Source organism: Mustela erminea, chromosome 1, assembly GCF_009829155.1.
Source record: "Mustela erminea isolate mMusErm1 chromosome 1, mMusErm1.Pri, whole genome shotgun sequence".
Taxonomy (NCBI): Eukaryota; Metazoa; Chordata; class Mammalia; order Carnivora; family Mustelidae; genus Mustela; species Mustela erminea.
This window is the reverse complement of record NC_045614.1, coordinates 100991080-101004237: the sequence shown is the minus strand read 5'-3', so window position 1 is coordinate 101004237 and position 13158 is coordinate 100991080. Positions and strand designations below refer to the sequence as shown.

General features: G+C 50.8%; 1 protein-coding gene across 15 annotated transcripts in view; it reads right to left on the bottom strand.

The window, feature by feature from the left end:
• KALRN (kalirin RhoGEF kinase) overlaps positions 1-13158 on the bottom strand; it is a 659050-nt gene that overhangs the window by 131165 nt on the left and 514727 nt on the right. For all 15 annotated transcript variants that reach the window (XM_032335453.1, XM_032335509.1, XM_032335462.1 and 12 more), the window contains exon 34: positions 9989-10235. In XM_032335453.1, coding sequence (XP_032191344.1) covers positions 9989-10235 — 247 coding nt within the window. The remainder of the gene's footprint in view (positions 1-9988; positions 10236-13158) is intronic.

Genomic DNA, 13158 nt, shown 5'->3' with positions numbered 1-13158 from the left:
TATCTGAGAGCGGGCTCTGAGTCAGGATTGGTAGGAGCCGCCTTGTAGCCCCAGGAATGACTTGGGGTCTAGTCGAAGTGAGACAGGAGCCAGGGGCCTGTTTTGTGCTAAGAAGGGTCTTCAACCCCCACACGTCCCCTCTTCCCCTCCAGCAGCGGGGAGCCAGCAAGGCTAAGTCTCTCTTGGCCCCTCTGAGCAGAAAGGGAGGAAATCAGAGTGCTCGTGTCCTGCAGGGCCTCGTTGAAGGTGAGGCAGGTGATCCTATGGAATCTGCCGCACTGGCTGGGTCTAGGGCGCGGTGGTGGAAAATCTGATGGCCCAGTCCTATCCCCAGCACAAGGACAAAGAGACAGACAGGCCGCTCAGTGAGGGGCCAGCCTCTCTGCTCCCCGAAGACAAGCAGCCGATAGGAAATATGGCACCAGATAGAGGCTCACAGACTTTTTACACTTTGTCGGGTTTGGGTTCAGGTTGCAGTTTCGATCCTACAGCGGACCTGGATGAGGGGAAGTTGTTTTCAAGGTTCAAGCGACACGGGGGAAGGCACTGAAGGGGCGAGAGGAGGGTCCTGACTACTGTGTCCGGCCAGACAGCATCAGAAGGCCATAGCCGAAGGCTGCTCCCGGTGCCTCCGGGGGCTGCTGCTGGCAGCCTGTAGGACCCTTTTACTTCTGAGTTCTTCCAAGTGCACAGGGAAGGCATGTTCCCAGCAACCAGATCACCAGCGCCCTGTTCCTTCTCTGCTTCATGTGCCCCATTCCGTGCTAATGTTTCTGGCCCTTTTGTTCTCTTGGCGGGTAGTGGTTTCAGCTGAGCTAGCTCTTGTAAGAGTAAGATGCACTGTCTTCTTTTGGGGGCATATTCCGGTTGCTGGGGTGACCTCCCCTCCGGCATCTCCAGCCTCTCTCCTCAGAAGGCACAGGCAGTGCAGCCTCTCTTCTCTGGGATTGAATCCCAAAGCTCTCATCCCAGCTCTGAGCCCCATATTCTGGCTCAGGAACTTCTGAGGAGCAAGGTTGCTACTCGAGTCTCGCCCTCCCCTCCCCCTTGGGATGAGAAGGGGCCTCATCTTCACATAGACCTCACAGATTTGCAGTGGACACCAGAAGGCAGGAAAACATGCTCTTGAAATGGGCATTTGGCCTAAGCTAAGTCACAGCAGGCTGGCTCCAGAGAGGAAAAGGGCAGGATCTCTCCGGAGGGCCCCGGGGAAATCCGTTCTCTCCCTTGACAGCACATGTCCTCCTCCTGCTTCAGCTGTACTGGGAGGCAGTGCCACACGGGGCTGTGTTTAGGGAAGGTTGTGGCCTGACCTGACACCTTCCTATGTGAGGCTTCAATTCCAAGCCCTGTCGTGTCCTAAATAACACCGGATGGAGAGTAGCCCGCTGCAGGTTGGACACTGCGCCCAGAACAAAGTAGGCCTGCGGCTCATGTTCCAACTACCCTTGCTTCCTTTTATTATTTAAAAAAAAAAAAAAAAAGAAAGAAAAGAAAAAAAAAAAAGTGAGGGGGTGAGGAGCGTGGACTGGATGGCCCCTACATCTCCCACTTCCTGAACTCCATCTGGCGTGGACTCCCAGACTGTTGGTCAATAACCACTGTTCTGGCCCATCCCATTGAGGCAGGATATCCCCACACCCACCCCAACACACAACACCTCGCACTGCCCTGCATCATACAGGTCAGCCTATCTCTACGGTGTGATCCCAGTGCTTCCTTCAATGACCACTGTTTATCGCTGGGAGAAAATAGGTCACTGAGAGGGGCGAGCCAGGGAATAACTTTGAATTTTCCGTTCAACTATTATCAGATAGGATCTCAACCCTCTGGTAGAAGGTAAAAGAAAGTTAGAAGAGAGGAGTAAACCATTATTTGGGAGGGAATCATAGAGAAAAACAGACCTGCTGGTAGTAGCCTGGGCGAAGGGCCCAGGAGAAGCCAGGAGTAGAAACTGAAGGAAGTGGCTAGAGACATTACTGGCCCCTTTGCAGAACCTATGCATGGGAGGAGGGTGCCTGGGTGGCTCAGTTGGCCAAGTGTCTGCTTTTGGCTCAGGTCGTGGTCCCAGGATCTTGGGATCAAGCCCCATGTTGGGATCCCTGCTGAGCAGGGAACCTGGTTCTCCCTCTGCCTCTCTCCCCACCTGCTTTGTGCTCCCTCTGCTCTTGCTCATTCTCTATCAAATAAATAAAATCATTGAATATGCATAAAACTAGAACCTGGACTCTGTGAACAGCCCTGGAAAGGATTCCAGCTGGAAATACCCTAGACTCACTTCTGTGAAGCTGTCAGAGCTGGGACAAAGAGCAGGTAGGGAGACCAACATTAACTGACCTCTGGGAAGTCCTAGGCTGGGAAGTCTAACACAGGGGAATGCAGAACTGTTGCCCCTTTTCATAGACTTTGGGGATCTTGCCCAAGAACATGAGCTAGTCAGCAGCTGAGCTGGGATTCAGGACTCAGGACTGAGCCTCGGTCAGGACTCCTGGTGCCTCCACACCTGTCATCGCTCATCTTTCGGCCTGCTGCTGCGATCCGTGGCAAAGCCTCGTGGTAGACAGGCTTCATGTTTCATCCTAAACACATTTCATCCCAAAACGTGTTTCATCCTAAAACAGCAACGTGACCAACCTTACAGTTTAAAAGGACTTGCACTAGGGTGCCTGGCTGGCTCCGTCAGTACAGCATGTGACTCCTGATCTCAGGGTTGGAGGTTCAAGCCCCATGTTGGGTATAGAGATTGCTTAAAAAAAAAAAAAGAAAAAAAGAAGTCTAAAGAAACCAAAGCATTTTTACTTAACAAGGCCACCTAGGAGCCTTCCAGCAACTCTGAGATACAGGTATTTTTATCAGTTTCCCTTTGCATAGGTGTGGGAACTAAGATAAAGGGGCCTTCCACTCATTCCGTACCCTGTCCTCTCCACAGCTCATCTGGCTCCCTGAGAACCAGATCCTCGCCTGTTTCCTCAAGGATGTGTAAGTACACTTCTAAGAAAAAGAAAGATGACTGTCATGCATTAGATTGAACCATTTCAAATTGCTGATACTCAACCATTTTTGACTAACAAAAATGCCAATTTCTTGTGGTTCAACCTAAAAATTAGACCTTGAAATGAAGATACTGATGCTAAGTGTGGATTTAAGGTTTAAGCATAGGACCCCTAGGTTCATTGCTCTCAGCTACTAAGGATGCTCACCTGATATGGAGAGAAAAAAGTAGACGTCCTTGGGCCTGGAGGGGATCATGCAGGTAACTCAGGAGGATAGAGACGAAGGGTAGTAAACATGCTCTTTCAGAATAAGCAGCAATAGGAATGACTGTAGGGAATAACCAGGAAGAAAGAAGAGCCCACAGAGAGACTCCGAGTGAAAGTTGGTCGCCTGTAAGCTGTGCCCAGAGAGAAGACGACTAGATCAGAGGTGCGGGTGAGGGACTAGAAGGGGGTACTGGATGTGCAGGGGGGAAGCTGGACAGCTGCAAGTTCCTAGATCCAAGGATGGTTAACGCCTTCAACTCTGGTCATGATCGCGGGGTCCTGGGATTGAGCTCCACATCGGATCCCCTGCTTGGCATGAACCTGGTTCAGGGAGCCTGCTTCTCCCGTTCCCACTCCTCCTGCTTGTGTGTGTTCCCTCTCTCGCTGGGTCTCTCTCTCTAATAAATAAATAAAATCTTAAAAAAAAAAAAAAAAGGACTTCTAAAGCCACACAGACCTAATCACTTTAAACAAGTTAGGATTGTTGAATTTAATTCAAAATATTTTGTTCTGTCCTAAGGAATTAATAAAAGATAGAAAAGGTACAGAAAAACTGTACCTTAGGAAATAAGTGTCTAACATTTTATATGCAAATTACTTTGTTCTAAACAAAAATCAGGAGATGCAGCATGAGAATTAGGACTGAGGGTTTCAAGTAGGGGAATGGAGACAGGAGCACAAGAGGAGGGATGGGCAGGAAGTATCTGGGTTTCAGCACGAAGTAACAGGAATTCCTCACCATTAGAATCACACTAAAATGCAGCAGGCTTCTTGTGGAAGTGATGAGCTCCCCGTCTTTGGGAGTGCTCAAGTAAAGCTTGGCTGGACCGTCAGAGACATGCAGAAGGGGCTCCCTATATTAGGGAGAGAGTCAACCAGAGGACCTTTACTGTGCTTTTCAATTCTAAGCTTCCAAGAGGCTGTAAAGCGCCAATATTCTGAAATGAAAGGAAATCTAATCGAGGGTCACTTTTATTCAATTATAGAAAGAGAAATTTTAATTCTAGCTTTTAATAATTCTGAAAAACGACCAAGGAAAATGACCAAGAATCTCTACCCATGCCTCTCCATGTGTCTTAAAACACACTTTTTCTTTGAGAAATATCAGCACTCAAGTTTGTTCCATTTCTCATGCAAATGCACTATGTTTTGGTTTCCTTTGTTCTTATCCCAAAGTATTATGTTTTTTAAGGACAACTTCACTGCCATTTTTCACTGCAAACATCCTGTATTCAGCTATGTTATTCTTAAACAGGATTTTCTGGGCTAGTCTGGGAACCCATTCCCACCCCTACACATCACTCTCACCTGAGAGTAGCTGTTCTTAATGCAGAAAGGCCCTGAAAGCTGAGATACAGGCTTTTGGCAGATTCTCCAGGAGTCAGGAGGTAGGAGGAAACTTTTAGTCTCTGGATCTGACAGCAGAGGGGATGGGAAAGGCCCACTTCGGTTCCTGGCAGCAGAAAGTTCAGGAAGTTCCCATCCTGCACAAAATCTGCAGGACAGGCTGGACCAGCTCCAGGGTTAGGCCAGCCCCTACCAGAAGTGGTCCCGGTTTGGCCTACTAGTCCGAGGGCCGATCAGAGTTTTTTTGCCCCAGCTGGGGACACCAGGATCTTTCTAGCGGGCAAAGCACTCACAGGATAAAACCTGTGTGTCTGTTGCTACTAACTCAGGGGGCGCAGGGCGCACAAGGCCAGAGGTGGGAGGGAGAGTAAGAAAGCAGCGTGTCTGGCCACCTCTCCCTAAATGTTCATCCACCTCGACTGCCCTTAAATAAAGGGCAGCCTCACCAGATGGAGGCACAATGAACTTAAGTGCCTGTCCCAACTGGCTTCAGAGTTAGGAGGTCACAACTCTGGTTCTTCACCTCTGGTGAAGAGGGAGACCTCGGGAAATGGACGGACTTGACTTCAAATTGAGGTCCACCACTTGTAAGCTATGTGATTTGGGGCAAGTTGCCTAATCTTTGCAAGACTCAGTTTCATTGTGTTTATAAAATGAGAAAATAGTGTTGTTACTCATCTTCAGACACTAACCCAGAAACCTGGCCCACAGGAGACTCAGTAAATGTCAGGCATTTTGATGAGTTGGCTATAGACTTCATGTAAGTCAACAGCATCATGGACTGCCTCAGCATCTTCAAGCTGTCGGTGCCATGGGCCTCTAGAGCCCAGGTGTCTGCCACTGTCCTATACCTTCATACCCTCCACAGCCTGGGCAAGCCGGTCCTGAGGCCAGCAGGGTGGTGATAGGGAACTCATCAGGAGACGCCGCAAGAAAGCAGTCCCTGCAAAGAAGTCCACACCACCCGGGGCCACTGCCCCTTGCCTCCAGGACATCAGTTTGTGCGGCTCACCTCCCTGGCCTCGGTTTTGCTAAGCCAAGAGACCTTTCCTTATTGTTTCTCCAGGCACACAGCTGGAGTCAGAGATACTGCAAGAAAGGAAAAGGGACACAGATATCTCATCTGGGTGCACAGAGGAAAACCTAGACTGGCTTTTGGAGCCTGGGGCAGAGGCACTCGGGACTAATGCTGTTTTCCCTCCCATTTAAACCAATTTTAAGTATACGGTTCGGTGGCTTTGAGTCACAACATGCCCATTGTGTGACCACCATCATCATCCATCTCCAGAACTTTTTTCAAGTTGCAAAACTGAAACTCTACCCATGAAACACTAACTCCCACTCCTCTTCTCCTTCCAGCTGCTCATAACAATCATTCCGCTTTGTTTCTACGAATTTGACAATTCTAGGTACCTCATGTAAGTGGAACCATATGGTATTGGTTCTTTGGTGACTGTGGTTTATTTCAGTTAATATAATGCCTCCTTTGCCCATTTTTATTCATTTTATTTTTTAAAAAAATATGTTCTTTATTAATTTGACACAGAGAGAAAGAGTGAGAGCACAAGCAGGGGGAGCAGCAGGCAGAGGGAGAGGGAGAAACAGGCTCTCTGCTGAGCAAGGAGCCTGATGTGGGACTCAACCCCAGGACCCTGGGATCATGACCTCAGCCGAAGGTAGACGCTTAACCAACTGAGCCACCCATTTTTAAATAAAAAAAATTTTTGTGTGTGTGTTGTAGGGGTTCTTTATATAACTTGCATATTAATCCCTTCCAATTCATCTTTACTGTCTCCTAGTAAAGGCAGCTGACCCCCTAAATCAGGGACTCTCAACACTCGTGAAACGTCAGAATTACCAAGGAACCCTGGAAATACTGACGCCCAGGACCTGGGTGGTTCTGTATTAACTGGTCTGTGGTGGGCATGTAAGGCATTAGAATACTTCGGAAAAAGTCTCCTTCCAGTGGTTCTCAGATGTATCCGGAGTTGAAACCACTGCTCAAAAGTCTCTGCCCTGCGGAGGCGCTGCCCTCCCCCACTCACTGCTGAAAAGTGAGGAAGAGGAAGAGGAATGACGAGAGAGCCCCCCTGCCCTGCCTCCCACGTCCAAGCCCAGGGAGGATGGCAACAAAGTCCTAGGAAAGACAGCCCCCCCCTCACTTGGTCACACAGTGCTATCATCAGCCCTGCCACCGGTGTATCAGAAGGAAACAACCAACCATCGTCTCCTGAGAAGGCGCAGGAATGACAGACAAAAGAGAAGCCTCGAGCCTCCCGGAAGTCCGATGGGCAGAGTGTGCGGTGGAAAGCTCTGGGCAGGGAGGCGGGAGCCTTGGTTCTACCGCAACTTTGCCCTCAACTTTCTCTGTGGCTTCTGAAAAGCCAGCTCACTTTCCTGTGCCCAGGGGTGCCCCTAGAAGAAAGGAAACTGGGTAGTGTCCTGCTTCTCAGCCCTGGCTGGACCTTGGATTCACCTAAGGAGCATTTGAAAAACACTGACCCTCAGGTCCCACTTCAGAAATTCTGAATGCAGCAGTTTTAGTGGGGACTGGATGTTGTCGTTTGGTAAAGTTTCCAGTGATTTTACAAAGCTAGGGTTAGAGCCATGGTCTAGTCGTTCTCCCACGTGCCCTCCTCAGTGTTAACATTCTGAGGTTCTTCTGTCTCCATTTCTGGGGGCGATGGTCCTGGCCTGAGCACTCATGTGGTGCTTGGCACATCCTACAGATACTGCCCTCTCACAGCCCACAGGCACACTGACCTGATGCTCTCTGCAAAGGTGAAGAGGACTAGTTCCCTTCTAAGAATGGAAAAAGAAACAGATTCTGACCTCTAGTGATCTGGGATGAGGCCACAACCCCAGAAGAATGTTTTATTCTCAGTCCAGCTGTGCCTTGAGAGGAGGAGCGCCTGCCGGAGACAGATCAGCTGGGAGGAGGAAAGGCCAGGTGGCCGGCAGGCAGCTGGGTGGGATGGGAGAAGGAGTTTCTGCTAAGAGGCCAGTACTTCTGGCAGGCCCTGCAGAAGGAGGCACTTTCAAAGCTGGGGGGTGTGGTGGTGGTGCACGAGGGCACAAACTTTCAGAAGAGTCCTTGTTAGGGTCCTAAGGGCTACTCCATGGTGCCGCAACTGCCAGAACTTGGACCCCCGGGTGTACTGAGCCCACATGGGGGAGAGGGTGGTGGGAGCTCACAGGCTGCCCTCTGAAGTCCCCCCCTCAGTGGCCTATGCTTGGAGAGAGGGGAAACAGCCTGCAAACAAATAGAGCCAAGGAAATGGGTGGTAGGCACTGGTAGGGGACTGCCTTTAAGAAACAGGCAGGCTGGTGCAGAGAGCTGGAAAGTTCCATGCCTGCCTCCCTCCCTATCTCTTGTCCACTCTTTTCCATCCCTCCTCCCTAGTGTCCCTTGTCCCTTACCTCTCCACCATCCCCACTAGAGGTCTCACCCTGGATCACAGACCCCATCTGACAGCTCTCTGCTTCTGCACTGTGGGTTTACTCCTGCCACATCCTGCAAGTAGTAGGGACCCACCTCGTGGGCGGCCAGGAGGGGATCCAGGGTCCACAGGCTGGGGAGGCCAGGCCTACGTCTGTAAGTCCCAGCTCTTCTCTGGAAATAGAACCATTCCTGATGGAACCACCCACACCTGCAGACCTACCCCCCCACCGGCCCCGTACAGGACGTGCTGTTCTTGGTTTTGTCTCCAAAGATGGGGGTCTCTAGAAGGGATGTGGGGGAGTTTGTAGCTATTTTGCTGACAGACTAAGGACAAACAATGTAACAACTAGACCACCTATAGCATGCGGGCCGGGCACTATTCCAAGTGCTGTGTGTACTTCACATCACCCCCGACCCTCACAATTCTTGCCCCGTTGTGCCCCAGTTTCCCCTCAGTCAGACTTCCAACACAGCCACATTCCTGAGTTTCACGGATCATCTCTTCCCTGATACCGTGAGTTTCTCCAGTGGCGACCTCAAAAGGACCCAGGGGCCGTACCCACAATTCAGACTCCATGCAATTTCCTGACCCCGTCCCTTCTTGGTCTTCAGAGAAAAGGGGGAAGTAGATGATGGCTGAACTGGGGGAGAGGGACGTGTGTGTGTGCGTGTGTGTGCGTGCGCGTGTGCGTGTGCGTGCGTGTGCGTGCGTGTGTGTGTGTGTGTGTGTAGAGAAGAGAATCAGGTTTTAGTTCCCAATTTTCTCCTGGTGGAAAAAACGCCAGGGCCACTCTTGGAGGAGTCAGGCAGCATGAATAATGCAACCTGCTACCGCCATCTGGTGGATGAAAGGAGGAAGTCAGGCTGTGGAGGCGGACCAGATGGAATTCGAGAAGCAGGACTATTTCAGAAGTGTAGTTAGCCCTCTCAGTACCTACCAGGAAGTCTGTAGTAGGTCTCCATGGTGACCCTGGTGTCCCTGCCTCCCAACAGGTCCCTATCCTCTTTCCATGTCATAAATATCCAGCACGGGTCTGCACGGAAGGCTCCCCTGGTGTAGATCATCTGGCTAGTTAAGAAAATAAGCTCAGACCCAGGAGAACTTGGTGTCGCTCTCTGGGCCTCAGCTTATTCAACATAATGACTCGGTGAAAGCCTTCAAAGCTCCTGGCAGCCTTGCCTTTTGAAGTTAGTGGTTCTCATACTAGAATGAGCGTCAGAGTCCCTGGAGGGCTTGTTAGAACACAGACCACTATCCCCCCACCTCCAGGCGTTCCTGACCCAGTAGGTCCAGAGTAGAGTCTGAGAATTCGTGTTTCTAAAGGTTCCCGAGGCATGCTGATGCTGCCAATCCAGAGACACCCTTCACCTTGGAGAGTCACTGTTCTAAGTAGTTCAGTCTCCTTGGTGTGAGGGGAAAGTGGACAAACAAACAGGGGGTTTACAGAAAATAAATAACAGAGCTTATATAAAACAGAAGCCAGGGCTCAAATAACTTATCCATTGGAGCTCCATAAGTAAATGTCTCGAACCGTGGCAGGGCTGAGGGGAGCGTCAAATCCGTTGGGGAGCCCAGCATAGCTCTGGAGCAGGAGTGTGGGTCAGTGCAGAAGGGAGAAGGCTAGGTGCTGGCCACAGGTACAAGAAGACTTTTCTGAACATCATGGGAGAGCTGGAAGAGGTCTTAGAGGCCATCCAATTCAGCTTTCATTTCAAGATGGACTCACAAAGGTTACATGACTTTTCCCAAGTCCCACGGCCGCTCGGTAGCTCTTTCTCTTCACATTCCCAACCCATTCCCTTCACAAGCAGATCCCAGCGGAACCTCACAAGGCCTAATGGGTTCACGAGACAGGTTAGTTCTGTGACGTTCTGGGGCTAGGGTGGGCCAGCACCCCAGCGGCCCTCTGCACGTGCCCGCCCCCTCAGTTCCCCCTACCTTTCACCAAGGGGAAGAAGCAGTCCATCTCCACGCTGCTTCGGGAGTGGGAGATGCACAGGGCGCTGCTGGGAACCAGGCCCTCCTGGGGGGGGCTCCGTTCCGTGGTGCGGACCAGACACCAGCCTGGTCGCTCGCTGGGCCGCTCCAGCAGTTCCACCGTCTGCCCCACCTGGATGGTCAGCTCGCTGCTGTGGCCCGCATTGAAGTCCTGGAGGACCACGGTCAACTCACATCCGCCAGAGAGCTTGGGGTAGGGCGTGGAGTGAAATGGGGGACAGGGGACGGTGGGCCAGAAGGGAAGGGAGAAAGGATGCGTGCAGAGAAGAAGAGGAGGAGAGGAAGACAAAGGGGGAAAGATGGGATCCAGAGTGGAAAGAAGGCAGAAGATGGAAAAGGGAGTGGGAACGGGAAAGAAAACAAGAAAATAAGGTAATTGACACAATGCCACCATTCAATCATCCTGCCGCTCTAGCTTGGGCCACAGTCTGGAGCTTGCCCAGGACCGAGCCTGATTCTAAATCCTTCTTGTTTGCCTGGAGTTATTCTCATTTTCCTTTGCTAAGCTTCCAGCTAACTGTGCCCTCACCCCCTTTTCCAGTAAGTCTCTTCACTTCTTTACCCCATCCCCGCCCCTGTGACCTCCCTCCGACTCTGCCTGGGCACCATTTCTAACTCACTCATTTTTACATGCTTCTAGTTGAAGTTTGGGAATAACGGAAGAGACGATCTCTTTCCACCTAACCTTTGCAACCTTCCCTGTCCCCATCCCTAGCTGGACCCATCCGCCGAAAACAGAGGCTGCCAGTGACACTAAAAAGAAGGAGGCATCGAGTCAAAGGAGAAGCAGAACAGAAGAAGAATAGAATTGGCTTCCCTTCGCCCAGTCACTGGGGATCAGGGCAAAGAATGGCAAGGGAAGAAGAGGGGTCACGTCGTACTTAGGAACCATCCTCAGTGCCCCGTCACGCCCTCCCCCTGGGCCTGGCCCTTCCCCACTGGACTGGTTCTGGGGAAGAACCAACAAAACTGGTGGGAGAGACCCCAGGATAAGAACCACCTCTTCTAGCTGAACACCAAGACCTTCACTTCTCACCAGGAGGAACCACCGAGTTATTGGTTTGTCTCACAGAGCCAAGCACAAAGCCTCTCCCTTGAAAGAGGAGCTGCCCCTGCATCTCTAATGGAAGCCTCCAGGGCCCGCGTCGTCTGCACCAGCAGCCCTACTCATGCACTAGTCCAAATACATGGCGTATCCTGGGAGGCTTCCACTGAATGTAAAACATAGCGAGCACCCAGTAAGTGCTGAATCAACAGTCCTGCCAGGCCCCAGCATTCTGCACTCAGGACTGAGAGAATTTCCTATTAAAGGAACTTGAACGTCACAGTGGGCTTGAGAAGGCTCAAGCATGCATCAGACGGACAGCTGCCCTATGTATCGCCATCAATCAATCACTGGGCAGGGAGCCCGTTTGAAACACATGTCCGTGGGTGGGCATGGTGCTGCCACGGAGACTGGAGCGGGAAGAGAAATTTGTAGGACAGAAGTTGGAAGAGAGAAAGAGACAGAAGTAGAAAACACGCCTGTTGGCTCATTTCCCCCTTTAACTTTCTTGGTGCCATCAAATGCACAGATTCTCCCCCACCCCACCCCGTCCCCTTCTGGTGCTCTCTTCCCCAAAGCATCATTTTGAGAAGGATGTTGTAGGATGGTGATACCTCAGGTCTGTAGACTCGAGTACCTTCACATTAACTCTCCACTTGGTCCTCGCTACGACCAGGTGCTGTCACCATCTCCACCTCACCCACCAGAACTTTAAGCTCAGAAATTTCAAGACCATTGTTTGGCATAACGAGCATGCATAAAAGGTGTCTAAGGAGTTTATTAAACATGCAGGTGGTTTGGTTGGTCCCTCACTTGCCCTAGTCCCCAATCGCAAGTTATGATTCAGGAGACCCAGGAAAGCCAAATTCACAAGACTCCCCCAGCTCATGATCTGGTCCCTGAGATGCTGCCTGAGAAACACCAGCTGGATGGTTTCCCATGGTCACCCAGCTGGACTTGAACCCAGCCCTAGACCACAAATCCCATGTTCTTTACACCACATACCAGAGCAAATTATGTGTAAGTTTTAGGTATGTTTGTGGTTGGAGGGGTGGGAGGCAGATGGAGAGAAAGGCATCACTGGCCTGTGCGATTGGTCTTCTCAGGGTTGGCTTGGCCTGTACCAAGTTGTTTACACTTTCTGGACTGCAGTTTCTATCTTGACCGGAAGACTACATAGCAACAGCTACATCACGGAAACACAAGTTTCACTGAGCTAATTTCATTGATACTCTATTTCACTTTTTTCCCCCCCTCAATTGCTGCTGGCATCCCAAGTTGATTCCACTTTCCACTGATGGAAATTTGCAGTATTTGCAAATTCCATTTGTAGGATGTTGGACTAGATGACCACAAAATTTCCTGCTTACTCTGAGAATTTCTATCACCGAGCTTCTATGGTTCATGGAGTCACTCCTCTGTGCCAACCTCAGGATTCTCTCCCAAGGTCAAGCGTGCACAGGGCCCGAGATGCAACTTGCAGCCCTTTCAGGGATCGAAGTGGCCCCTTTGCAGACTGTTGCAGCAAAGCAAAGGGAGCCTGAGGTCCCAGGTGCAAACAGCCTAGAAGGTCACCAGACCTCTGTGATCAGTTTCTTAGAAAAGTACAAGTGCAGTTTTCTTTTCCAGCAGTTCTACGGCAGGTCAGCAGGTCTGTCTGGCAGAGCCCCGGGGTCATTACTTTCTCTTCCCATCTGGTAAAGGACCAGTGACCATGTCTCCCCACTCTCCCTGTCCCTTCCCCTATTCCATGCTGCCCTTTGTTACAGTGGCACTTTCAGAAGGTCCCCATTTCTCTCTCCGAGCTGATCTCTGGCTCTTCAGACAATGTTGCAAACAACATCTTTGTTTTCACCTCATTCTTCTCTTGCCCACAGCCTTTAAGAACTATTTCAACGTCCCCTGCAAATCTTTAAAATGTTGCCCCAGTCAACCATATTCCTTTTGACAGGCTAAGACCAGGGGGTGTGGAGGGAGGGGGCCTGACCTCTCCCCATTGCAGACGTCCCAGGTAATTCGACAGGTGTCGGGAAGGGCTATCACACCCTGCTCAGAACGCCAAGGC